The sequence below is a fragment of the Perca flavescens genome, chromosome 8, assembly GCF_004354835.1.
Source record: "Perca flavescens isolate YP-PL-M2 chromosome 8, PFLA_1.0, whole genome shotgun sequence".
Taxonomy (NCBI): Eukaryota; Metazoa; Chordata; class Actinopteri; order Perciformes; family Percidae; genus Perca; species Perca flavescens.
Genome location: NC_041338.1, coordinates 13,490,442 through 13,516,296, shown reverse-complemented (window position 1 = coordinate 13,516,296; position 25,855 = coordinate 13,490,442). Strand labels below are relative to the sequence as shown.

The 25,855-nt window shown below is 41.4% G+C and overlaps 5 protein-coding genes across 5 annotated transcripts; 2 read left to right on the top strand and 3 right to left on the bottom strand.

Annotated features, from left to right (window-relative positions):
• Positions 1–1,332: 1,332 nt before the first annotated feature.
• ccdc34 (coiled-coil domain containing 34) lies at positions 1,333–6,335 on the bottom strand. The gene is made up of 7 exons (XM_028585523.1): positions 6,198–6,335; positions 5,527–5,805; positions 5,203–5,347; positions 4,912–5,019; positions 4,603–4,761; positions 4,368–4,497; positions 1,333–1,911 (listed from the first exon to the last, which is right to left on the bottom strand). Exons 2-7 carry the CDS (start codon positions 5,790–5,792, stop codon positions 1,694–1,696), a joined length of 1,026 nt encoding a protein of 341 aa, XP_028441324.1. The 5' UTR covers positions 5,793–5,805; positions 6,198–6,335; the 3' UTR covers positions 1,333–1,693.
• A 2,120-nt stretch (positions 6,336–8,455) lies between these two features.
• Positions 8,456–13,012, top strand: slc15a5 (solute carrier family 15 member 5). The gene is made up of 10 exons (XM_028584487.1): positions 8,456–8,810; positions 9,355–9,393; positions 9,610–9,781; positions 10,449–10,618; positions 11,295–11,515; positions 11,617–11,796; positions 11,918–12,149; positions 12,325–12,456; positions 12,599–12,707; positions 12,820–13,012. The coding sequence occupies exons 1-10, from the start codon at positions 8,456–8,458 to the stop codon at positions 12,959–12,961; spliced, it is 1,752 nt and encodes a 583-aa protein (XP_028440288.1). The 3' UTR covers positions 12,962–13,012.
• A 1,365-nt stretch (positions 13,013–14,377) lies between these two features.
• On the bottom strand, positions 14,378–18,937 carry LOC114560814 (tripartite motif-containing protein 16). Its single transcript, XM_028586451.1, has 6 exons — positions 18,273–18,937; positions 18,100–18,195; positions 16,503–16,749; positions 16,238–16,391; positions 16,068–16,133; positions 14,378–15,006 (listed from the first exon to the last, which is right to left on the bottom strand). The coding sequence occupies exons 3-6, from the start codon at positions 16,746–16,748 to the stop codon at positions 14,468–14,470; spliced, it is 1,005 nt and encodes a 334-aa protein (XP_028442252.1). The 5' UTR covers position 16,749; positions 18,100–18,195; positions 18,273–18,937; the 3' UTR covers positions 14,378–14,467.
• An 883-nt stretch (positions 18,938–19,820) lies between these two features.
• LOC114560388 (tripartite motif-containing protein 16) lies at positions 19,821–22,904 on the bottom strand. The gene is made up of 6 exons (XM_028585728.1): positions 21,965–22,904; positions 21,751–21,846; positions 21,399–21,632; positions 21,162–21,318; positions 21,003–21,047; positions 19,821–20,916 (listed from the first exon to the last, which is right to left on the bottom strand). Exons 1-6 carry the CDS (start codon positions 22,574–22,576, stop codon positions 20,396–20,398), a joined length of 1,665 nt encoding a protein of 554 aa, XP_028441529.1. The 5' UTR covers positions 22,577–22,904; the 3' UTR covers positions 19,821–20,395.
• Positions 22,905–23,686: 782 nt separating this feature from the next.
• mthfs (5,10-methenyltetrahydrofolate synthetase (5-formyltetrahydrofolate cyclo-ligase)) lies at positions 23,687–25,048 on the top strand. Its single transcript, XM_028585889.1, has one exon. The coding sequence runs from the start codon at positions 23,822–23,824 to the stop codon at positions 24,422–24,424; it is 603 nt and encodes a 200-aa protein (XP_028441690.1). The 5' UTR covers positions 23,687–23,821; the 3' UTR covers positions 24,425–25,048.
• The last annotated feature ends 807 nt before the right edge of the window (positions 25,049–25,855 follow it).

The window sequence follows — 25,855 nt, the reverse complement described above, 5'->3', positions numbered from 1 at the left end:
CCCAGTCACAGATGATGAGGAATAATCTCACTTGTAAATCCAGTTTGTATTCCAACAGCCTGACTAACTCTGTCATATTTAACCTTATTCCCAAACTCTACTCAGGAAAACAACAAAATGAACTTGATTATCCCCATAGCAGAGGATTCAAATTCCCTTTTTCCCTTGAAGTAAAAGTCAGCATCCAAAGTTGTGTTTCTTCGTCCTATGCTTGTTTCCATGTCTACGCTACGCTATCGAACCCATTCTTGAAGTCTTAAACACAAGTTTAGTCTTCACTGCTGCCCTTTAGACTGTCACTCTCTGCCCTCTAAACCTTTCCCTCCCATTCTGCATTATAGACACGCCTCCTACCTGACCTGGTAGGTGCGATCTCCAACTGCCAGCCCACCTGCACCACTGCATCTTGGGATATGGTTTTCTATTCAGGCTCTGTAATAGGTCACAATACCTAGAATAGGCAGAAATAAAAACTCAATGACCTGAAACATTGGTCATTATCAGGCATGAATATTGTAGATGTGATAGGGTTAGATAGATTTAGACATTTTGAGCTCTAGGTGGTTTTATAACTAACTGGTTATGACTTACCATTTTAGTTGGAACAGTTTATTTAGAAGTACACAGATAGCCAAAGTGCTGGAGGCTGACTTTGAACAGAACTGTATATCTTTATGGGTTTCTTACAAAACTCAAGTGTGCAACCAACCCTGAGCAAACAGCTTAAACCGCTCCTGCAATTTACCTTCTCCTGACAGAATGTAAACACTTGACATTTGTCTTAAAAGCTGTCCTTTTGACCCCAGAGTTTTTTTTGTTGTTGTACTTTTAAAAATGCCCAACAACATGAGCCCCCTCGCTGACTACTGTCAAATAACACATTCCACAGCACGCAACAACAGAAAGGGGTTACAGTAAGCGTAGCATAAGCACAAACAATACACACTGAAAGGATGTAGTTGAAGACAGGATAATCTAACATCAATTGTAATTGAAATTATTTTTTACCTCAGGCTGCATACATTGATATCACAGTGAGATGTTAACACAGAATGAGCGCACTGCTCTGAATCTGAATCAGTCTATCTCTCTCTCTCTCTCTCTCTCTCCACCCCCTCACTTGTTCTGTCGTCATCTCAGCCCACAGAAGAACAAGGCACAGCTGGACACAGAACAATGTGTGAGTGTGAGGGGCACTTGACCAAGCTGGGTCTATCTTTGGCTGTGACCACCAGCCACCTTCTGTTGTGTGGTTGATGCCTTATTAAATGCAATGTAATGTGGTTTTGTGGACCATTTAGTGATGGCACAAATAAGACACGGACAACAGTGGAAAAGAACTATGATAATGCCTCTTTTATCTAATAAGCAAATTTACAGGATAAAACGAAATAAACGCAAGGCTCTTAAATGTCTATAACAAATGATAAATATCTTTGTAAAATCTTGTAAAAATCCCAAACATTCAGACATCCTTAGGTACAAAGGTAATTTGAGCTACTGCATTATTACTAAATCACTCCAGTGTACTACATATAACAAACCAAAATGTAGACAGAGAATTAGAACAGAAATGATTCTGTGGTTTGGCAGTGTCAGTTTAGGACATGTGGTGGAGTGGATGAGCGGTGATGAAATCATATTTGAGCCGTAACTAAGCTACCAAATCAGTCATAGATGTCGGTCTGCTTTGTCATCTCTTCTGCAGCAACTGTGCTGCCCTCGCAGAGTTTCTCAGTCTAAAAGCGGTGCTGGGGCTTTGTTGACATTTCCGTTGTTGGTTTGTTGAAATTTTCGTTGTTTTCTTGCCAGGTGTCTTATTCAGTGAGGTTTCTGGAGGAGGGACGTGAATAGGCTTCCAGGGTATTGGATTGCAGAAGCTGGGTGATGGGTAGGACTTGTCATAGGGACCTGGAAGAAATCAAAGCGATGTGATACTGGTACATATAACAAATATCAGCGAGGCAATTTAAACTAATGAGCTACATCACATTTGATGAAGTTAGAAACCAACATAAAAACAGTTATATTGCTACTATTATAGCTTTTATCAATAATAAAAATCTTGTGTCAGTCAGTCCAAAATTGCAGACTGATCTCATAAAGTGGCGTATGTATGACACGCCAATTATCTTATCAAGTTATCAAGACGCATAATCGCTTTTTAGCGTGTTTATCAACGCTGTTTGGCCACCATTGACCTGCATTACGTGTGAATTTTCGCTGTAGCGAGTAGTATGAAGGGACGTTAAGTCAGCGGATGGGTGAAACACAGGACTTTCACCCAGGAGAGCCAGGATTGCGTCCCGCATGTGGTGTTTTTCAGCAGTCAATTTGTTTCGTTTTTTAAGCCTTCCCCAATGTTTCTTTCCTAAACCCAACAGTTTATTTTTTTCCTAGCGTGTAACATAGGTCACTGTCGTATTTTTGTGTTACTAAAGCCTTTCCCAACGTTCTTTTCCTAAACCCAACTTTTTTTTATTTTTTTTTTACATGCGTGTGACATTCTCGCGATAGTACGGCACGTTATCGCCACTATTATTATTATCGCAACGTGGCGACGCCACGTGGTGTGTATGTTTACATCCGCTGTATACAGCGTAGACATACACGTGTAAGGCTGAGCAATTTTATCTTCTACGATATAAATCGATATTTTTTCCCCCAAGAAAGTATTGATTTTTAAGCTGCGAGTATCGATACATAAGTCCCATTCAAATCCCCCGTGTTTACCCCCGTTCACGTTGCAGGAAGAGCGATTTGGTCAGCCAGCTGCTAGTGTCGCTGTAGAGCAGCCAACGTCAACTGGCGGCCCTCCGTCAAAGCTTTTAGTCTGGCCCCCAGAATAATCATGAATTCACAAAATGTAAAGAGGAAAAAATGCGTTCTGTTATTTATCATTTCAAGCATTTAGAGCAAAAACCCAGCCCCCTGTATTTACATCTCTATTCACATGCCGGGATTCTGTACATCGATGCCCGAGCTCCACACACACAGCTGATCCGAGATGTGTGTGCGTTAAAACACACACACAGCTGAGCCGAGATGTGTGTGTGTTAAAGGTTAAAACACGCAGCACCTGACTGGGAACGATACAGAGAGAGTTACCAACGGCCGCTGGGGCAGATGAACTCGCTAGTCTCTTTTCTGTAAATAGGCTACAATTAAACCTTCGTGAGTAGAAAGTCAACACAAATCAATGCACTCACCTGTTTAGACCTGCATAAACATGTAGAAAGCGATATTTCAGTCTGCTCAGTCCACCGCGCTGTTTTACGCAAACACAGCTCTACTCTGCAAATAGCGATTTTTTACAAACAAGCTAAAACAAAAGCTGTCGGTTTTTAGTCTAACTGTTTATCTTAGGTTGCCGGGAATCTGGAAATTTTGACAAATTCTTGTAAACCTCACTGCTGGCTGAACAAACCAAACTCTCCGCTAGAGCGGACAATCTGGAGCTACTTAATATGCACGTGAATGACGCGATCGTTATATTCGAGTGATGATGAGGATTCTGGTTGTATTATTTTGCAACAACATTGTTTCATTGCAAATGAGGCATAGGCCTACATGACGAGTGCATTGCCTTCTTATCAGTCATTCATCATTAAAGCTGGGCTTTTGGCTTTTCCACGTCAACTTTTCCATTCAGCCTCTTTGACAGTGACATGTTTACCTGACAACAGCCTTTCTTTCTGCAAGCATTTTCCACCAATCAGGATGCTATGCTGCATACTACAATAATGTTTCCATAATCACAGACTTTAACCATCACTCTTCAGTGAACTGCCTCCTAGTCTGAGATCTATTTCTAGTTAAAGAGCCAGTTATCATTATGGAGTGTCCATGTTTTTTAGGAGTTTGCTCACACTAAATAATACATGTAAAAAAATAAAAAATAAAATTAATTTTATTTTCTTTATTTGAAAGAAAAAAATTTAGTTTATGATCCCTGCTGTAGACTCTCTGTCCAGTCAGACATATATTGTGTAATTGATGTTTTCAGTTCAATTAATTAAATCTAAGTAAATTGAACACTCACAAGATGTCACCAAAATCACTCTGTCCCCTTTAAATCTTTCAGAAAATGATGTAAGTGTATCGAAATATATCGAACCGTATCAAATCTTATCGTGGGCTGAATATCGTGATATATATCGTATTGTGAGCTAAATATCGTGTATCGTATCGTATTGTCAGATTAGTGTATCGCTACAGCCCTATACACGTGGATAGCTCAAAATATGTACAGATAACACGCCATTTGGCTTTAAGAAAGTGGTGTGTATGTTTACGCAAAGTCATGATGCCATGTTGAAAATCAATAAAGCCTGGTTAACAATTCCAATATGAGGGAATGATCTTACTTGTTGGGTAGCAAGGTGATTTTGGACTCGCTCTGCTTTTTTCATTGGCTTTTGCCAGCCACTCTTTAAATTTCTCCTCTGCCCTCTTGTGGCGCTCTTTCTCCTGCTCCTCCTTCAGGACAGCTTTCTCCTGTCAAGAAAAAAAAAACACATCTATCAGAATCTGTCCGTTTCTGCTCGTCATTAATAAGATTCATTAAAAGCAGAATAACTTATAAAAAAAGATCCACACTACCTTTTCCTTCTTTTCCATTTCTATTTTTTCTTGGTTCTTCTTTTGCAGCCAGTCTTTATACTTTTGTTGAGCTTTCTGTTCAATCTCCGTCTGTTTCTCCCGCTGTCTCTGTATCTCCTCCTCCTCTTTGCTCAGTTTTACAAGTTGCTCGTGCTTCTCCTTGGATTGCAAGAAGAAAAACAAATAACCGACACGTCAGCATTGGATAGCGGATAGCGGTAATTAAACAAAAGTCTGAAAAAAAACAGCCAGCCAATCTGCTATAGTGCTTTGTGTGGTTTTACTTGATTTAAAGAAGCGGTCGTCTACCTGTTGTTTTTTAATCCTGAGCCATTCTTGGATCTTTTCTTCCATGACAATCTTTTTCTGTTCCCGCTCCCTTTCTTGTTGTTCTTTTTTTTCCTTCCATAACCACTCCTAATTCAAGGGGTATAAAATGTTTTTTCAGACCAGATGCAATAAGAAAGTATGTTTGGGTTAGAATGATTTGAAAATAGGGGGGGGACTATGAAAAGACTTATAGAAACATGCAAAAAGGGATGTTAGGAAAGTAACCACTGCTTTAGTTATGCATATAAATTATAATTAACTGTGGCTTTCCTCCTCTGCTTGTTTCTCCAATTTTAAACGGTCTTCCTTGGCTTTGTTCACCAGCCACATTTCCCATGCACTGAGAGTAGGTGAGCCTGCAGGCTCCGTAGCTGCATGCAACATCTGCACTGACGGTGTTCTTGGTAGCTCACATCTATAACAAAAACAGATGTACAATTATACATATTCTACTGTATGCTTACATTTTGTCTGAATGAACCACGTGTCTGTGGTCTTTTACTTTGTTCAGAATATATATATATATATATATATATATATATATATATATATATATATATATATATATATATATATATATATATTCAGCAGTACCTGACTGGTGAAACACCGTGACTTGAGTTGTCTCTCTGCCAGGGTGAAGTCTGCTGAGCTGGGCTGGGCTCCAGGTCTTCATCGCTGTCAAAACTGTCATGATAGATGGGAGAAAGCAGAGAGAACGTGTCTTCGTCGTCGGATAGGATGCCGTCGTCCAAGCCCTTGGATATGTGCAAGTCCTTTCCCTGACTTGTTTTGACAGGGGTCGAGCTAAAGCCCTGGGACGCAGAGGCAGGACAGTTGGGCATCCTCCCTCCAGACATTGCTAGCGGATGTCTGCTTCGAAAAACACAAGAATGTTTCCCCTCGGTTATGGGTTATGAGTTGTTGTTTTTTTGTCTGTTAACTAATGTCAAACAAACCTATGCAGCTTTTCAGTGACACACAATACACACAACTAACTAACTAACTAACTAGCTGGTGCTCATGTCAAAAGCTCGTTTAACGGTCAGTAAAGTGGGGCTAACGTTAGCACTCAGAGGAAACTTAAAAGCTAGCGTTGGTTAGCTAGCTAGCCATATACTAGCTAGCTAGCTAACTTAGCTTGAATATTATCTAGCTATGTGCAACAAACGCTTAATGCTAGCTAAGTATTATGCTAGCTAACTCCACAGTGTAGCTGTGTGCAGGGCTATCTCTGAAAGAAATGTGAAGATTTCGTAGCCTACCGTTGTGCGTAAATATGAAGAAAAGTCTCGCTGTTATGCTCGTTCTTGTTTTACCAACGCTGGAACTGATTTGCAAACAATTTTTTTCCCCCACGATACACCACGCCCCCCACGCTCAACTGAACGCCGCTTCTGTAACCATGGTGACGCTTGACGCTTAAGACAAAAAGAACGCAACTTGTTTGTTTGTCTCTTCAACATGTAGCTAGGCTAATTTATTTTTCTATTATCACATTGTCAGTTAAGTTATAACTGAGTGTATTTGAATCATGTGTGTATTAGAATACCCTTATAGATGTAACCTATTTATTCTAAATAAATTATAATGACATAATGTAAAAAAGGGGAAAATATAAAAGGGCCAATAAGTGCATTTTTATACTGTAGCTAACTATTATCCCACAATTCCACATGTAGGCTATTATACTGTAAAGACCTTAGGCCTACTCTTGCAATATAACTCATTTCTGTATTTACTCTGAAAGTATTTTGATTTGGATTGTATTTGGTAGGCCTACTTTGATATTGTTATGTTTTATAACGGTAGTACTATCTGAATGACTTGGCGCCTGATTGGTGATGCAGCTGCACTTTTGTTGTTGGAGACAATTACAATAAAGCTCTCTTGAATATTGAATCTCTTATTTTCAACTTGGTTACAATTTTACCTCCTATTGAATTTCCACTGAAATATAGGCTACACTTTTTAAATTTTCATAAATAATATTAGAACAGTCTTGTTTTAATGAATAAGCAAGGCCACTAATTCCTCTTTTTATAGCCTACTAGCTTGTAAGATGCTAAATAAAAGGTAGCCTCTTCATGAAAGAAAGGAAGAAGGGAATTTAGAAGATAATCCATCTTTACTTACCAAGTGATTGCAGGTGTTAAAAAAAATACCTATGCAGATTATTTAAACTGATTTATTTGATCGTATTTCATGATGGATATTAGTGATAGATATTTTGGTCACGCCAAACATTTTTAAGTAACAAATGAGTAATTTTGTCCTGAGGTTTTGTGAAAAGGTACTCTTTGTATTTCAATGTTATTATGTTCAGTGCTTGCCTGGCTTGTGCTTTGTGGTTGTGTTTCAGACAGTGGTTTACTCCCTACTGTAACAACAGTATTATTAATCCAGCAGCTCTGATCCAGTTGAAGTCAACCTGCCCATGCACTCTGTCTCATTCCCACTTAACATTACCAGTCTAATTACCAGAGGACGGTTCTACACAAGCTCATAAAATGAAGCACTGCTTTCACAAAGACATGTGGCATTTTGTGAGCGTTTGTAATGATGTGCTACACTAAATTAATTTGTTGTCTTGTTGTATGTCTCTTAATGCTAAAGCCCACTGCTTGTGCAACATTGTGTGTTTTGAGTTGTTCATTATCAATGTATCTATGACTTTGTTATTTAGTTTCAGATAAACAGGATTAAAGTTGGTGGAAAAAGTACTTAGATCGTTTATTCAAGTCAAATTAGCAATACCACAGCATAGAAATAAGTAAAAGCCTGCCTGCATTCAAATCTTAAGTAAAGTAAAAGTACAGAAGTATTAGTATTATAATGGACTTAGCGTATCAAAAGTAAAAGTACTCATTATGCAGAAGGGCCTGTTTCAGAATACTGTACAATATCATGTTCATAATTATTGATGCATTTATGTGTAAGCATCAGTTAGATATTGCAGGTGGTAAAGGTGGGGCTAATTTGAACTACTTTACATTCTGCCCATTCAGCTTAATGTATAGGCAACATCATCATTTATTTGTTGATTATAATTTGACTTAATATCTGAATCTGCAAAGTAACTAGTAACTACATTTTCAAATAAATGGAAAAAAAAGTGGAGTAAAAAATTATATTTGTAGCAGAAAGTAGCAGAAAATGGAAACTCAAGTACCTCTGCTCTGAAAAAAACATATTTTCGGTAATAGGCCTAATTATAGAAATATTTCTGGGAAGTTCTCTACATTGCTCCCATCCATCACTCCCTACTGGATACAATTCTGTATAATGTGTCAGATCCCTGTGAGGCGTCCACAGTTCTGAGTAAGATCATTACACAGAATGCAGGTAGGTGTGTCTGATACTACAGTACGTGTCTCCAGAGTCACACGAGGGTGAGGGATTCCAGCTCTGGCCTGGTCGTTTGCTCGAAGGGCAGGAGAGCTCATTCAGAGCTCTGCGTCGTCCATTACTGACATACAGTATATCCAGCCAACCCGAGCAGCCAGCTCGCTGGCCAGGTGGTATGGTAGCAGGAGACCTTCAGAGACTGCCACAGGGCAGTGGCAGACTGCGTCAACCCTCCCAGGCCCCTCGTCCAGACCATGGACACGCACCGAGGAAGTCCCGCAAGAAGCTCCAAGTTATCATCTGTGTTCTGCTTGTGGAGCTGTGTGAGAGATTCACTTTCTTTGGGATTGTATGCAACATGATTCTCTTCTGCACTGTGAAGCTGGGCTATGATAACTACCTGGCTGCGACAGTCAACCTGTGCTTTATAGGAGCCAGCACCCTGACCCCTGTTCTGGTTGGGTGGTTTGCAGAGACCTGTTTAGGAAGGACCAAGGTTCTTTACTTGTGTGCTTTCCTTCATTTCTTTGGTAAGACACAATTTAAGGTTTATACACGTTTTCTGGTGTGATGAAATTTGTGATAAGACTGTGACTTGTTTTGTTTTTTTAAATGATACAGTATCTTGGACAGTTTATGTTATGATGTAAGATTCATTGTAACGTAGGGTCAAATTTGCCAGTTTAAAAGACTTTAAACTTTAAAGAGTTTTGGGCACCAAATAGCTCAGTTGGTGGAGTGGGCGCCTATGTATAGAGGTTTACTCCTCGATGCAGCGGGCCTGGGTTTGGCTAAAAAATAAAAGCCGAAAATGCCCCAAAAATAATCTTTAAAATTAAATTCTTTTTTTAAAAGGACCAGATATTTTTCTGAATATGTGACATGAACAATCAACATATACGTAAGCATGAACATCTTAACAATTAGTGTGAGGTCATTTTAAGAGCATTACTAATTCTATGAAGATGCTAAGTCATGGCTCGGCTTCTGGGAAGTCACACAAAATCTAGCTGCTCTTGAAATCTAGCTGCAACTACGTACCATGACCTTCCCCTGTCGTCACGCTTTCTATAGGCACAGCCATGCTGCCTGTAGTGGCATTCCGTTTGAATCGTCTTTTCACACAGGGCTTGAAGATTTCAAGATTGTTCTACACTTTTTCACAAAGGGCCATGATGGTTTGGCCCAACCAGTTATTTTTTCAATCCTTTTTAATGATGGTTTAAACTCCTTTAATGATCATTTACAAATTGCATTTTGTGTTTCAAACACTTTTTCACACCACTGTAAGCATGAACATCTTAACAATTAGTGTGAGGTCATTTTAAGAGCATTATCACATGACACACCTGCTGGAACCTCGGGAACAGCAGATCTTGTTCTACATCGGCCTTCTGGCTGCTGCACTGGGCATCGGCGGCATCCGGGCCATCCTCTGTCCCATGGGAGCCTATAGTCTGCAATGCTACAATCAGCACCAGCTCCTGTCCTTCTTCAACTGGTGGGTGGGGTTGCCAGCAGAAAACACTCATTCACTTGGTTAGACTACAAATGATGCAGTGATATTGTTACTATGATCCATTTGATCTTCATTAAGGAAGATTTCATAATGACTAATTGACTTTACAGTTCAGTTATACTGCTTGGAGACAAAAAACACTTGATTGAGTATGGAGAATACACAAGAACTTTAATGTCCCACAAGTGTAGACAGTAAATTTGACACAATGACAAATTAAAATGAACTACTGTAATGAGGGTGCTAGATGAGGATCACACAAGTCATTACAATTCAACCTCTGGGAATTCCATGAGAATCCATTCAATAATTATCAAACATGTTCACTAAAAAACAAAAATGTCAACCACATGGTGACACTAGAGGTAAAGTCAGACGATCACCAAAGCCAGTGGGACTCATCTTCTGGGGACCATAAATGCCTGTACAACGTTTTATGGCAATTCATACAATAGTTGTTGAGATATTTTAGTTTGGACTTTGTTTGGACAGATCGTCCAAACAAATTGTAGTGTGGCTAAAAAATGATGTGTCTACTTATGAGTAGATGGAAATAATTCTTCCATCTACTCATAAGTTATTCAGTGACATTTGTGATCAGTATGCACATGAAGGAATTGAGTATGATATTTGTCTTATTTATGTTTAGGTTCTACTGGTTGGTCAACCTCAATTCCACTGTGGTGTTTCTGGGTATTGCTTACATCCAGCAGTCTGTGGCCAAAAATCTGGGCTTCCTTATCCCCTTTACCTCTGTGCTGCTGGCTCTAATCGCCATACATATGATGCGGAACAAACTCACCTATAAACCCAAGAAAGGTACCAAACAATAAAATTGTTCAGTTATTATAGTATTCAAACACACTGCATACAGTACGTAAAGGTCCTATAACATGCTGCTTTTTGGATGCTTTTATAGACCTTAGTGGTCCCCTAATACTGTATCTTAAGTCTCTTTCCCGAAATTCAGCCTTGGTGCAGAATTGCAGCCACTAGAGCCAGTCCCACAATGAGCTTTCTTTAGGATGTACCATTTCTGTGTCTATGCCATTACATGCTATTGAGGAGGAGAGAGGGGGTGGGGGGGCAAGGTGGAGGGTGGGGGTGTGGCCTTGACCAACTGCCATGCTTTGCTTGTTTGCAAGCCATGATGTCTCTCTCTCTCATGGGTGGGCCAAATTATCTGGGCGGGCAAAGCAGAGAAAGGGGAGGTAACCTTTCCCCTTATGACATCATAAAGGGAAGATTCCAGATCGGCCCATCTGAGCTTTCATTTTCTCAAAGGCAGAGCAGGATACCCAGGGCTCGGTTTACACCTATCACCATTTCTAGCCACTGGGGGACCATAGGCAGGCTGGGGGAACTCATATTAATGTTAAAAAACCTCATAAAGTGAAATTGTCATGCCATGGGACCTTTAAGTAAATATACTGTATATGCACATTAACTTAAATCATACTTCATTCTGTTCCTTTGTGTGTCTGGCGTACTGCAGGTGGTTCATTATTAACCACACTGGGAGTATTCATGAACTCTCTCAAGATGTGCTGCCTCCACTATCGTCACCTGAGTGGAGATGTGGGATCTTGGCTGGACCGGGCCAAGGAGAACAACGGCGGCCGATACAGCGAAACACATGTAGAAAACGTTAAAGTCCTGGCCAAGCTCTTCCCTCTTTATGGCCTTCAGCTGCTTTACAGAGCCTGCATCACACAGGCAGGTCACTGGAAAGATAAAGGAACTGTTATAAAGCGTGAAAAGGGATCGTGCTCATGTTTTATCATATGCAGGGAGACTAAGAATATGTTTTCCTACAGATTCCCTCAGGTTACTACATACAGACAATGAACTCAAACCTTCACCTCAACAACGTCCTGTTGCCCATCGGCGCCATGAACGTGATCAGTATCCTGCCTCTGCTGCTCTTAGCCCCGCTGATCGAGTGTGTGACGACTTGTTACCTCTCCATGGAAAAAACTCCTCTGGCACCTGCAAAAGTCATCAGTGAGTATTTCTGTATGCACACATGCACATCCCCACTAATGCACACATGACTCTAATGTCACTCTTGCTCTTCTGCGTCATCCCTCTTCTCCCCCCCCCGTAATTATGCTGCAGCCCCCTCTCTTATCACCCCCACCTGTCAATCCTCCCCTTCCAGCTCTGGGCCATGCGTGTGCCACCCTGTCGGTCCTGGTGGCAGGTTTGTCTGAGCTGCAGAGGAAGGCGTACCCTCTGGTGGAGCAGACCCTGTCTGGAAACGTTCTGCAGGTGTCATCAATGCTGTGTTTCCAGCTGGCTCCTCAGTACATCCTACTTGGTCTCGCAGAGGCTCTCGTCACTCCTGCATGTGAGTGACAGATTTAGGGCCTCCATAATGTCATGATGCAGGTCTCACATGGCGCTTTTTGCCCAAAACAACTTTTTGATTTATCAAATTAGCCCAAACCAACTGCAACTGACACAAAAATCCGAGGCAGTAGAAAGATGATCATACACTCCTGCTGTCACTTCCTCTGTGGCAGGTACCCTCATATCTTTCCAGCTGACCCCGAGCCACATCAGAGGCATCTCCCTGCACTTCCTCACTCTGTCCTACGGAGGGGGCTGCTTTCTGGGAGCCTTCATCATTCAGCTGGTGTACTTTCTCTCTGGAGGTAAAAAGAGTACAAATACTGTATTGCATGTTTTCTTCCAATAACAAATGACAGTGGCACTGGCATTTGATGTAAAAACCCAACGATTTTTAGCCCAAGATGTCACTGATGCGGATATGAACACACTGCTACTTGTTCGCAGGTAACTTCTACCCAAACACACTGCACGATGGGAATCTGGAGAGATTCTTCTTCCTCCTGGCCACACTGATGGCTGTAAACACCCTCGTGTTTTGGAGCGTGTCTTACAGGTACAGTATTATCTCTAACTACCTTGACTCCAAGGTGGAATAGAGGCTACAATTATATTATAAATTTTGCATAACGAACACTGTCATTCTCATTCTCACTGATGTTGTCCAGGTACATAGACTTGAGTGTGCAGGGTAAAGCACTGACCGCCAGCCCTCTGACTGAGAAGCTGCTGTATTACAAAGCCTGTCTGCGGTTCTACAACACTGTGGATTGCTCCTACACAAACGCCTGCATTGAATCTATTTTATGACGGTCTTAATTATTTTCTCTACTGTTGGTGGCGCTGGCGCTGCATGTTACTACTTGGGCTGAACTGTATAAATGATGTTCACGGAATATTTGTTCACTGCTTTTAAGATCAATGTAATAATAAAATGTGTGCATATAATCCAACAAATGTCCCGTATTGTAACCATGGAACGCTACTTGACTTTTGTGAGCATGGCCTCAATATGAGTGAAATTTTTGAGATACATTTGCTACTCAAACATAAAATGTAAATAATAGCACATTAAATGAAATAAATTACATAATTAGCAAAGCATGGTCCTTTATTTGAGTCTATGAAACTCAAGCAAATACTCTCGGTTTGTTTGATAATTAAAAAAAAAAAAAGAATAAGCACACAGTATTTACAATGATCAAGGATCAAAACCTAAACGGCTTATTTTCCATTGTGGTCATCCAACATACAACAAGCAACAAAAATATGAAACTCTGACACGAGATAAAACAAAGCCCAAGCTCTTTTCACAATAAAAGAAATCAGGCTACATATAACTGAGAAACCATCTTTTCAAGGCCACTTTGAAGATGTGCTCTTAATTTAGTATTATGTAGTATAGTATAAGGCTTGAATGGAGATTATTCCATCATACAGCATGAAGATCAAAATAAAGAAATATGGCTTAAAGACTTAAAATGAAACAATGTAAACATTATGTAAAATAGGTGCATCTTATGAAAGAAACAACAATTGAACAGTCTTTTGATGGTGTTTTAGCAACATTTAAGAGAAAAAAAAGCCAAAATATAAGAAAATTCTGTTTTCCACTCTTCGATTCATAATCGAAATAATCGAGAGATTATATATATGCTGTCAAACGATAAAATAATTATTAAAATAAAATATTTAATCGCGTAATTTTTTTCTCATTTTAATGCTCTTATCAACATGGAAAAGGGCCATTGGCTTGCTTTATGCTTTTGTCGCCTGGCTTTGACGAGGGTTTCGCATCAGCTGTGTGCTTGGCCATCAAGTGGTATTTCAGACTGGATGTGCTGCGATGATAGCTCAGTTCACAACGACAAAACGCACAGATCACTTTGGTCTTGTCAATGGAACCATTTGGCAACTTTTTTAAAGTAAACTTTCCATTCAGAATCTTATTGGCATCCATTTCAGGCATCTTGCGCTCGCCATCCACTCAAAACGTAACGTCAGCCTACTACTCTCTGGCCAACTCGCAAGCCCAAACAAGTGTGTGTGGCGTGCCTGTTGTTTTGTTTCCGGTCTAGCTAGATCCGATGTGGTATTGTAGTTTTTCTAACGTTACTAGTTGTTGCATGTGAAAAAAAACTACAACGTTTGCTAGGCCAAAAAGAACGTTAATCTTGCCGTTAAAATGGGTTTGCCTTAACGCCGTTAATAACGTGTTTAACTGACAGCACTAGATTATATATATATATATTTATTTATTATTTATATTCTTATTTTCTTCTATCCCCGATTCATCAATGACAGGAAGTCCTGCGTCTAGCCTGTATTAAATGTAGACTGGCCTATATGTTGCATATTTTTAGTGTTAGTGTCAGGATAGAGAGGTTCAATAAAGGTGGTCTGGATTTGGTGCAGCTGTGTCAAACTGTCAGAGTCAGAAACACTGTAGAATCCCAGTGTTCCTGCATCGGAATCAAGGTATATGCCCACTCTGCGGGAGAGAACCGGAGGAATCCGGCCTTTGTGAAGATTATTGTGCCAAAATGTGCAGCCGGACGAAGAGCAGGTTAATTTCCAGGAGAAATCATTGTGCCCAAAACAGCAATTTTTCCCTGAACCCTTTCTTTCAATGCCTTTGTACAACACGGCCAAATCGACAATGCCACCGTCCCACTCCACCTCCCAGTAGTGGCTGCACTGAAGGCCCTGTTTGCACAGAGCCTGGTGATAGAAGGTAAATCTGTCGTGGTGATCAGGATGAGCCTGGTCCCTGTCACCCCATGATATCTCTCGGTTTCTGTCAGACAAGCAAAGACATGCAGCTACGGTGTTGGGGTCCACCTCCACTGTGGAGTCTGCAGGAATACATGAAACACTTGTTTGGCTGGGGAAGCTTTCGTGTATGTTTGTGCTTTAATGCAAAGTGAATTTAGATCATGCTTAATAAATTAAGAAGAAAAGTCTGGAGTGCTCGGAAGTTCAAAACAAATCATAAAAGGTGCTCTTTGGAATACCCGAAAAAGGCCGCTTTGTGCCGATTAGTGTGGGTTTCTGCCCAGTTCTATTTTTATTGTAAGATTTCGATATTCAAGTGCCCATATTATGCTCATTTTCAGGTTCATAATTGTATTTTGAGGTTGTACCAGAATAGGTTTACATGGTTTAATTTTCAAAAACCACCATATTTGTGTTGTACTGCACATTGCTGCAGCTCCTCTTTTCACCCTGTGCGTTGAGCTCTCGGTTTTAGCTACAGAGTGAGGCATCTCACTTCTATCCCATCTTTGTTGGGAGTCGCACATTCGCAGTAGCTAGGTAAGGACTTCTAGCTAGAAGCTAGCGCTGCTAGTGGTTAGCCACCTCGTTCTCAATGGCAAAACACTGCTACAACACACACAAGTTCACCCTAATCTACAAAATAAATTGTATAGAACTACTTACTATAGTATGTATAGACTATGTCCCTGTTCTGCAGGTATTCCACGCAAAGTTGGAAGTGCGCCATCATTTTGAAGAAGTCTCCCGGCTAATCCTGCCTTGTACTGACCGAAGTTGGAGAAACAGCTGGCTGATGGTATTAGCTAAAGTGGTTAGCACACAGCAAATGTTTCGGCCGATGACGTACACGGCCCTGCCGATTTTGACCAGCTCACCCGGAGACTGAAGGCAGAAGACATTCAGAATCCCGTATCTCACTCAAAACAGCATGGTTTTTTTTTTTCACCAAGTTTGTATGTGTGTGGACGTACCAGAGACACAAAACAACACCCCAAATTCCAGAAAAAAAGTGATTTTTTTCATAATATGGGCACTTTAAATAACCATTAAAAAAAAAAAAATTCACAAGAACAGTGCCTTTATGATTTGTTTTGAACTTCCGAGCACTCCAGACTTTTCTTCTTAACATCATGCATACTCTTATATTTGGTCAAAAGGTATGTCCTTGATGTTGTTTCCTCACACAGCGTTGGCTTTTTTGACACTGTGATGAAAAGAAATAAACACTGATCATTTTGTCTACATTAAGAGGAAATATACAGACTATACTAATGATAAGGTTTAGAGATCCAAACTGGTCACACTTACACAGATCTTCTTCAGAATGACTGAATAATTCTCTCTTTTCTTTGTTGCACATGTTTTTCAGTTTATCGGTCTGTGCAGTGACAAACTCCGTCAGCATGTCAGGTCTTGCATGCGAGTCTGTGAACACAGGGAGGTCACCCAGGGCCCGGCAACCCTGCACATGGCGTCAAATATACATTGTGTGATTTAAACATTTTTAAATGTAGCAGCAAAAATGTGATACAAAAATGGCGTATACTTCCAAAGACTATAAACATGTCATCACCTGCAGAAACTGAATGGGGTCCTCGGTTAGTGAAAGCTGGTCGAGTTCATCCTCTCTCCTCCTCAGCTCCAACACTTCACGCTGCACTTGCCCGAGGCGACTGTTGGTCCAGCCCACTCCAGATTTCTCTGCTTCTCCAACTTTCTCGCTCATCTCAGAGCGCTTCCTCTCCACAGAGCGGACGAATAACCGGATGCTTTCCGCGCACAGTCGCTCAATGTCGTCACATGCCTTCCATGCGGACATCCTTGGAGAAAACATGCAAAACATTTGTCCTGTTGCGACTGATGACATTTTGAGTTACAGTCTATTTAGGATAGTGCTGGGCTACTTTACACTTCCTTCAGTTATTTTGCAACATATGATAAGTAACTTCACAGCGCTACGGAGGAGGGTCTGGCGAGTCCACACACCATTCTGGGATGGGAGAAAAACTGGTTTATTGGCATTTCTTTAAACCAATCACAATTGTCTTGGGCTAAGCGTCGTATGGAGTGACAGTTCCACTGCAAAATAGCCTCGGGAAGGAACTTGTTTTGGTGGAACGTGTACGTTCAAAGTTTGTTTTAGTCGTGCAACAGAAACCTCAGATTGCACAGATAGTCTAGCTAGATTTCTGGATTTACCCTGCAGAGATCTGAGGAGCAGTTAACCATAGTCGTCATAAATCCACCAGAGTTTAGAACGCCAACACAAAGAAAGTGGAAGATAACGGACATCCGGCCTAAATGAGGGACATCCGGCAGGAATTTCCGGCGGCACCAGAGCAATCCTGAGAGTGTAGCTGTACTTTCATATTTAAAGCTGTAGTGCGTAACTTTTTGATATTAATGAACGTTCAAGCCATTGCAGAATAAGTTGCTACAAAGCTAATTAAGACTATCAGCTCCACACAACTTTCTCTGCATTTCTCAGTATGGCTGTGTTCAGAAGATTGTGGCGTCCGGTGACTTCCCCGCGCAGAAGCTCGAGTGGAGATAATTACCTCTTCTGAAGAGTCCATCATGTTTTTTTAATCCTCCGTGTCCTCCTTGGCTAATAGCAACTGCGTGGAGGAGGCGCGCACGGAAGGCTTCTATCATGTGGATGCGCTGACAGTGTTGTTGTCATTACTTAGAATTCCTCATGGGGGCGGCAGATACTACGTACTATAGCTTTAACAAAAGACTTCCGAGTTGTATCAAGCCTGTTATCCAACTCTTGGCGAGAATGTGTGTGCGCTAAGAGATCGCAAGCCAGAAAGGTTGGGAATCACTGGTCAAGATTACTCCACGCACCCATTTACTTCCTGCTGGTGTCTGTATGCAGTCTGCATGCACCAAGCCTGATTTTCTTCATTTCATTTTCAGCATTCTTTTCAGTGTATCAGAGGCTCAACATTTTCAGCACTGTGTTACACTCTGCTGTCAAACACCGTATGCCCACGGAGAGACTGGAAATTCCCAAAACATCTGTTGCCTAACAGTCAACACACCCACATCCCTTTCCTCTTTTCTATGACATCTTTGTTGTCACTAAACTAGGCATTGTATCAACATATTGATTATGAAGAAATGTATTGATGAATAATAGCAAAAGTGCTTGTGTTTGTACTCACTCTTATAGAGTCTGCAGCCTCCCTCAGCTCTGCCATTTTCCTCTCTGAATCCAGCACTCTGTTTGCAATTTCCTGTTTGGTCCCCTCCAGTCGTCTCTGTTGAAACACAAATCCCTGTGACATTAAAAAAGGACGTGCAACAAATGACTTCAGCATGGGGCTGGATTGCTTACCTGCATTAAACATTTTTCTGCTGCTACTGTCACCGTGTCATGGCCTTTGTGCTCATCCATCGCACACATCAGGCATATGAACAGCTGATCAGTGCGGCAGTAAATCTCCAGAAGTTTCTCATGACGGCCACAGATGCTTTCTTAGATCCTCGCAGAAGCTTGAATCAGATGGTGTTTTTTCCACGGAGTCACCTCGAGGTGAGGCTTCAGATGAGTCTCACAGTAAGAGGCCAAACACACGAGGCAGAACATGGAAGCTTTTCTTTTTCTCCCTGTGCAAGCGTCACATTCCACATCACCAGGTGAAGCATAGGCGTCCGCAGCGTTTGGACTGGGACTCTTGTTTTCCTCCAGCAGGGCAGCCAGAAGTGTGTTCCTCTTCAGAACAGGCCTCTGGGAGAACGTCTGCCTGCACTGAGGGCAGCTGTAACTCCTTCCACTGTTATTATTTACATCCCAGAAGGAATTGATGCATTTTATACAGTAACTGTGTCCACAGGCCGTCGTCACAGGACCCTCCAGTAACTGTAAACAGATGGAGCAGTCGAACAGTTCCTCACTCGAAGCCATTTTCTGCCGCTCAGACTGATGGAGCAGCCTAACTTTCGTTTTCTCTGAAGGAGTGGCTTGTTGGCAAGCTTGTTCTTATTGGCACTGAGCACGTGCTGACTAGCTGGTCTGTGTCAGTGTAGAACAAAATACCCAGAGTCAAAGTAGGGCAGATCGTAAACTCTACTTGAGTCAAAGTACTCAACTTTAGTTGAGATTATACTGTATAAACTCATTTAAAGCTACTCTAATCAATATTTTCATATTAACAATGGGTTAAATGAATAGGCTAAATGTAGGCCTACTGCAATGAGGTCGCACAGTGATGAACCCACAGAAAATTCTAAAATGATGTATTAGTGCCCCTCAGCTCCACAGAGCATTTTAGCGTATTTTAGCTGATTTTGTTGGTTCAACAGCAACTTGGCTGTTTTTGGTTCACTTTCACCGCTCTCATGAACTTCATTTTCCAGCATCGAAGCTTGGGAACATATTGAATGTTAATGTTAATATGAATATTAACTTATAAGTGATGGAGACCCAAATGGTGAATATTGGATTTACATAGCCTATATATTCATCAGGTGGCCAGAAACATGACTAAATGAATGCTAATTTCTGCTGGGTGTGTAAATAGGCAACTGCTAAACTTAGCTAACACATTGGCGGTGTAAACTTTGTGTTTACAGCTTGTTGGGCTGTTTTTTAAAACTTCTTCCACAATGAGTTGGTAGCAGCAAAGAAAATGTGGTAGACAGCACGCTGATGGAACCTGTCTATCCAACAGATCTGGGGACACTTAAGATGAATGTGCTGAAACACAGACTAGCCTACAATAAATTGTTTCTCTCTTTATGTGTCTCTATTTTTTATTTGGAAACAAAATAATTATAAAAATTATACAATCACATACAAATTTTTGTATATGCTTTAAATCTCTATAACTTCAGAATGAATTTGCTTGTAGGGCAGCTATGTGCTTCACAAATGGCCTATACAAATGTGACCATCATTTATTTGAATTGACAAAACATATTGTAGCCTTATTTAACTAAACGCCATTGGTATACAATTATAAAGTAAGCAGTATACTAGTATCCACAACTTACAGTATCTTAATAGTGTACCTCTATTTTTTAAATGAAGCCATGTGTGTATCGTTATTTTGAATAAAAAGAAAGAAAAAAAACCTTAGTACACACATAGCTAGGCTAGATCAGTTTGACTTCTGTTAGTTTTGTACATTTTTATATATAATTATTCTACTTACACAAACAATACATTGCTTTTACAGTTTATTGCTTTTAGAGTTTACAGTTAAAGGGATCCATTACAGGACAAGGAACATGGAACACACAAAAAAACTCACATCTGTGCCAAATATCATCTTCAGCCTTTTCCTTTAAACATTTTAAAGAATACTATCAAATAATGAGCAATGATCAACAGACAACACTTTTGGAGTCAAGGCCTCTTTAGCGCTGATGTTTAACGCACACACAAAAAAGTGCACGGAGAATAAACATACTTTAATACTGATGCTTTACTTGAGCAACGTTGACAGTGGGTGCCCTTTACTTAGATGACATTACCTTAGCGGAGGCCCCTCTGCAGACCATGAACCCAGGGTACAGAGGCTGGGAGAATGTGGTGTGAACTCTGTGAAGGACCATCATTTGACCAGAATCAGACACGCTGTAGAAGGACAGGCTCCCTGCCTTATGGTTCAGATACACTCCTACAGTAGAGGAGCAGTGGGTGGATACTTTGGTTTTGATTCCACTATGCCAAAAGGTGCAACCAACATTTGAAAGGGAAATGCACCAGGATTGATCGGTGTATCCAAAGCCACTTTCATCCAGCCCTGCCCCTTTGTAGCACACAGCGACCTCCACCCTGGGCCCTCGCCACTCAACCTCCCAGTAGTAAACTCCACATAAACCTTCAGTGCACAACACTTGATCATATTTGGTAAATCTATCCGGGTGATATGGATACCTCTGGGCTTTTTTAATCCAGGTCACTCTGCTGTTTCCCTCGGAGAGCAAAAGGTTTTCAAATGCGGTGTTGGGATCCAAACTTAAGCGGCAGGAATCTGAAATGTAAAAGTTATTATAATTCAGTGTGACATACATTGAGAGGAAAGCACAGTGTGGCCGATCAAAAATATGAATGACTCACAAAGGGAGAACTCCTGTCTTGTCTCAGGATCAGGATCAGGTTGAACTAAAAACAGAAAACATGATAAAAAAAAGAGCATTTTGGTAAACTGGCTATTTATACAATATCACATCATTTCAGTAAATAAAACAAATTATTCTAATTATGTTATTTTCTTACACGTCTGAGATATTTCTGCAATATCTCTGGCCATGTTTTCCATTTTGTCTCTCAAAATAGAAATAGCCTTTGTCACAAAGTCAAAAGGCGTGTGTAGAAGGATGTCGAAATCAGACAGCCCGTCAGGTTCTGGACAGTCAAAAATGGACTGGCAGCTCTAGAAACATGTGAAAAGAGAAACACAACATGAAGTAAAGTGCTACTCGCTCAATAATCTACGTTTGACTGTGTGTGTACCTGCAGGAAATGAATGTGATCCTCAGTGAGAGACAGCTGCTTGAGTTCATCCTCTCTCTTTCTCAGCTCAAAGATGTCCTTCTCCAGCCGATCCACGAGCGCCTCAGCTCGGCTCACCGCAGCCGTCTCCTGAACTCTGATCAGCTCTCTCACAGTACAACGCCTTTTATCTGCCATCTGGACTATTTCAGTGTAGGCCTTCTCATTTTGATCAAGAGCTGCAGCCCCAGAACACTGACAGTAGAGATAAAAAATACAAATGTCAGTATGTCAGTTACTTGAAAAGGTAAGAGATACAGGACACATTTAATGCATTTAAGTCAGCTGAGAAAAAAGGTACAAAACAAGTCACCTGCAGTGCTTTCATTTTCTGTCTCAGCTGCCGCAGCTGCTTCTGTTTCTCTTGTATTCCCTGTTGGTATTTTTGTTTTTTCTTTCCAAATAGTTTCTGAAAATAAAATCATATTGCGTTTGTGCAAAACTAAATTGTCTTCCAATATTTACAGACATTCCGACTTTCGCAGCAATACGACTTTGACAATTGCAAAAAGAATAATGATTCTCACTTGTTTCTCTTTCCTCTCTGCTGCAGCCGAGACAGTATCATGACCTTTGTGCTCATCCATCACGCAAAGCAGGCAGATGCACTGGCCATCACTGCGGCAGTAGACTTCGAGCAGCTTGTCATGCTTAGAGCAGATCTTTTCTTGTATGGAGGCAGAGACTTCCACTAGCTTGTGCTTTTTGAAAGCAGCAGACACATAGTGGGGCTGCAGATGAGTAGCACAGAAAGAAGCCAGACACACCAGGCAAGACTTGACAGCCTTCAGCTTCAAATTTGCAGTGCAGACATCACACTCCACATCCACTGGGTCGACTTCAACCTTCACAGGAGGAGTGGGTTGTTGTTTTTGTTGTTGTTGTTGTTGTTCTTCTTCTTCTTGGGACATTTTCCCTGCCAAATCAGCCAACACTGTGTTCTTGTTCAACACAGGTCTAGGGATGTATGTGTGTCTACACTGGGGACAGCTGTAAACACCACAGCGATCCTCCTGGTCCCAGTAGCCATTTACACACTCCATACAGTAGCTGTGGCCACAATGAAGAGTCACAGGTATTTTCAGTATATCCAAGCATATCGAGCAGGATAAAGAATCTGGCTCTTTGCTCGCTGCCATCTTCAGAACTCCCCTAAGTTTCGTTTTCTGTGAAATCAAAAGTGGCTGTTATAGGCTAAGGGAGAGCGTTAACCCTGTAAAGCCCAGAATAAGCCTCCTAATCACACATTCAACTAAATTCACACAATTTTCTGTCTAGCCGATGATACTATCTAATTATCATTCTAAAAGGACAGCAGGACAGGACTTAAAAAGCCTTAGTTGCAGTAGGCCTATTTAAAAAAAAACTTTTTCTTTTACACTTTTAGGCTACAAGTGATGTAATGTCGCGTAAATTCTTTCTGGAAGACGTCATTAACCCAATCACTAGCCTACTCTTTCTTCTTAAATCAAATCAGCTGTTTAGAAGCGATACTTTCAGTTAAACCAATCAGACTTGGCCACGAAATTCAAGGGCCAATCACAGCATAACAACTCTGCTTTAAATCTGTTCTCCTCCTGTGCTGTCAGCTGTCGTTTCAGGCAAAGCGCTCGACCCTCCCCTGTATAGCCTACAGTCTATATGGTCTAGACTCCATCGGGGGGTTATGTTCCTGTTCTCTACCCCTTTAAAAATAGTAGTAATTCGATGGAGTATTAATCTCCAAAATACTTTGTACATTGTATCATGCGGTTGTAAAATAAATATTTTAGAAGTTTCTCTAAAATGACGGTTGATCTAAATGTGGTTTCTCTATCTTAAAGCTAGAAAACGAGCAAACTGTTTTTGTGTGTGTGTGTAATAACAACAAATGTAATTTCGACCCGGGGGATCAAAAAGTAGCCTATTTCTAAATGTAAATAGTACTGTGCAGCTAGGATTTATATTGACAGATTGATCGTTTTTAATTACATTTAAAAAAAATCATTATAGGCTACATTTAATATAATTTTGTAAATGTATAAGCACAAACTATAAAGTGCAAAGCAAAATAAAACAAGTCGACAATACAAAATAAACCTAAAAAAAAATAAGGCTGGTAACGTCAGCCCATCAGTGTGGTAAACTAGAAATTAATTAATAAAATACAAGTAAACGTGTCTAAACAAAGTCGGCTGGTTATTGGAGCATTATTTGTGTGTGAATATAACGGTGGCCTATAAAAATATAACAGACGCTGTCAGCAAATCAGCTGTGCCACCGTCATCAGAAACGGACGTCAATTGACGTGTCGTCGCATTTCTCTGTAAACACGCTGGTTTCCTCCTCTCTCCGCGTGTTTTTCTCATGGTTTTTCTGCGTGAGAAGTTCTTCTCAAGAGCAGAATGGCCGCCGTGCGTGCAGCAAAGCAAGCTTTGAGGAAAGAAATCAAGCGACGGGTTGCAGCGTTGAGCGACGAAGAGAAACGACGGCAGTCTCTCGTGCTTTCCCGGCAGCTGTTCAGACACCCCAAGTACGTGTCCTGTGAGAGGATCGCAGTGTTTCTCAGCATGGGCGATGAGGTGCGCACTGAGGAAATCATCAAAGACGTGTTTAAATGTGGCAAAAGCTGCTTCATTCCCAGATATGAGAGCAGCAGCAACCATATGGACATGTTGAAGCTCAACAGTCTGCAGGACATGGAGACGCTGCCTCTGACGTCATGGAACATCCGACAGCCTGCTGAAGATGACCACAGCAGAGAGGAAGCGCTCTCTGCAGGAGGCCTGGACCTGATCTTGATGCCGGGCCTGGGTTTTGACGAGTCGGGGAAGCGTCTGGGACGAGGGAAGGGCTTCTACGACACCTACTTGGAGCGCTGCATCAGACACCCCAAAGGAAAGCCCTACACCATGGCCTTGGCCTTCAAGGAGCAGCTGTGTCAGGAGATCCCCGTCGACGACAACGATGTGCTCATAGATGAAGTCCTGTATGAGAAGGAGGAGTAGCTAATCGATCGTCAGTGGTGGTCCATGAACTCAGTTTTGGGTTCTACATGTCTAGGCTACGCGCCAAAGTGAGCCAACGGTTTAACCCGGCCTTTCAATGAAACACTAATAATTGACTCTCGCTGCAGACATTTTCACTTGTTATAGCAGGAATAGCCCAAAGGGGACTAATGAGACTAACGACGGCCCATTGGTGTTATTGGTTCCATCTGTGGTATTCCTGTTACTTGTCGAAATGTCATCTGTCGTGGCATTATACAGGTTAAGCGACTAATTCAACGGCTGTATTGATATTTGCGTTGAAGGTGCTGAAACCTGGTTTTGTGCCATACTGTCTGTGGTGCTGATGTTGCCATAAAGAGCTACTATGTTTTTCTAATCGCTAACTACTTAAAATGAAGAAGTGCTTTACAACGTGAATGGACAATCAAATGGAAAGAAGTGGAAATAAAGCTGTATTGGGAAATGCAAAAAGAAAAGAAGCATGACAGTAGTTGTAAATTGCATACGTACTGCCTCTGCCATTACAAAGTATGTACTATTGCATGCAGTAAGCATACAATTGGGATGTACTACTTTTTCATTACATTGCGCTTGAACTTTAAAGGTCCCATGGCATGAAAATTTCCCTTTTGAGGTTTTTTAACATTAATATGTGTTCCCCCAGCCTGCCTATGGTCCCCCAGTGGCTAGAAATGGCGATAGGTGTAAACCGAGCCCTGGGTATCCTGCTGTGCCTTTGAGAATATGAAAGCTCAGATGGGCCGATCTGGAACCTTCTCCTTATGAGGTCATAAGGAGCAAGGTTACCTCCCCTTTCTCTGCTTTGCCCACCCAGATAATTTGGCCCACCCATGAGAGAGAGAGAGACATCATGGCTTGCAACAAGCAAAGCATGGCAGTTGGTCAAGGCTACACCCCCATGAGAGAGAGAGAGGGAGAGAGAGATCAAACGACCAAAGTAGCAGTTGGTCAAGGCCACACCCCCACCTTGCCCCCCCCCCTCTCTCCTCCTCAATAGCTTCAGACACAGAAATGGCACATAGGAAAGCTCATTATGGGACTGGCTCGAGTGGCTGTAATTCTGCACCAAGGCTGAATTTCGGGGTTGGATTTTCTTCTTTCTTCTGGCAGGTTACAAAACCAGCCACATCACGTTGGCCGTCACCTGCCCTCCGTCCTGGCCATTCACCCTGAATGTCAACGCAAAGTTACAGGAAGGGGGGGATGATTTGTTGTGTGTTGCACTACTGTTTGATGAAATCTCATTTTCTACAGCTACTTAAAACATAAGATTTTAGTTGCCGACGGGAAAGATTTACCTCTCATCTCAGGGCGAGACAAATTCAGTGCACACACTTTGTTTCATTTTTGTTTATAACCTTATACTCATCAGACTCACCTTTATTGGCCAGGTTTGCGGAAACAAAC

Coding starts and splice junctions, on each gene's coding strand:
- ccdc34 (XM_028585523.1), bottom strand. CDS start 5,792: ATGTCTGGAGGGAGGATGCCCAACTGTCCTGCCTCTGCGTCCCAGGGC. Junction 5,020..5,202: donor TGGAGAAACAAGCAGAGGAG/GAAAGCCACAGT, acceptor CCCTTGAATTAG/GAGTGGTTATGGAAGGAAAA. Junction 4,498..4,602: donor AAATGGAAAAGAAGGAAAAG/GTAGTGTGGATC, acceptor TTTTCTTGACAG/GAGAAAGCTGTCCTGAAGGA.
- slc15a5 (XM_028584487.1), top strand. CDS start 8,456: ATGGTAGCAGGAGACCTTCAGAGACTGCCACAGGGCAGTGGCAGACTG. Junction 9,782..10,448: donor CTCCTGTCCTTCTTCAACTG/GTGGGTGGGGTT, acceptor ATTTATGTTTAG/GTTCTACTGGTTGGTCAACC. Junction 12,457..12,598: donor GGTGTACTTTCTCTCTGGAG/GTAAAAAGAGTA, acceptor ACTTGTTCGCAG/GTAACTTCTACCCAAACACA.
- LOC114560814 (XM_028586451.1), bottom strand. CDS start 16,748: ATGTCCGCATGGAAGGCATGTGACGACATTGAGCGACTGTGCGCGGAA. Junction 16,392..16,502: donor ACCCCATTCAGTTTCTGCAG/GTGATGACATGT, acceptor CGCCATGTGCAG/GGTTGCCGGGCCCTGGGTGA. Junction 15,007..16,067: donor CCTTTTGACCAAATATAAGA/GTATGCATGATG, acceptor GTATTCCTGCAG/ACTCCACAGTGGAGGTGGAC.
- LOC114560388 (XM_028585728.1), bottom strand. CDS start 22,576: ATGGCAGCGAGCAAAGAGCCAGATTCTTTATCCTGCTCGATATGCTTG. Junction 21,847..21,964: donor CAGAGAGGAAAGAGAAACAA/GTGAGAATCATT, acceptor TTTTATTTTCAG/AAACTATTTGGAAAGAAAAA. Junction 20,917..21,002: donor AAGACAGGAGTTCTCCCTTT/GTGAGTCATTCA, acceptor TTTACATTTCAG/ATTCCTGCCGCTTAAGTTTG.
- mthfs (XM_028585889.1), top strand. CDS start 23,822: ATGGCCGCCGTGCGTGCAGCAAAGCAAGCTTTGAGGAAAGAAATCAAG.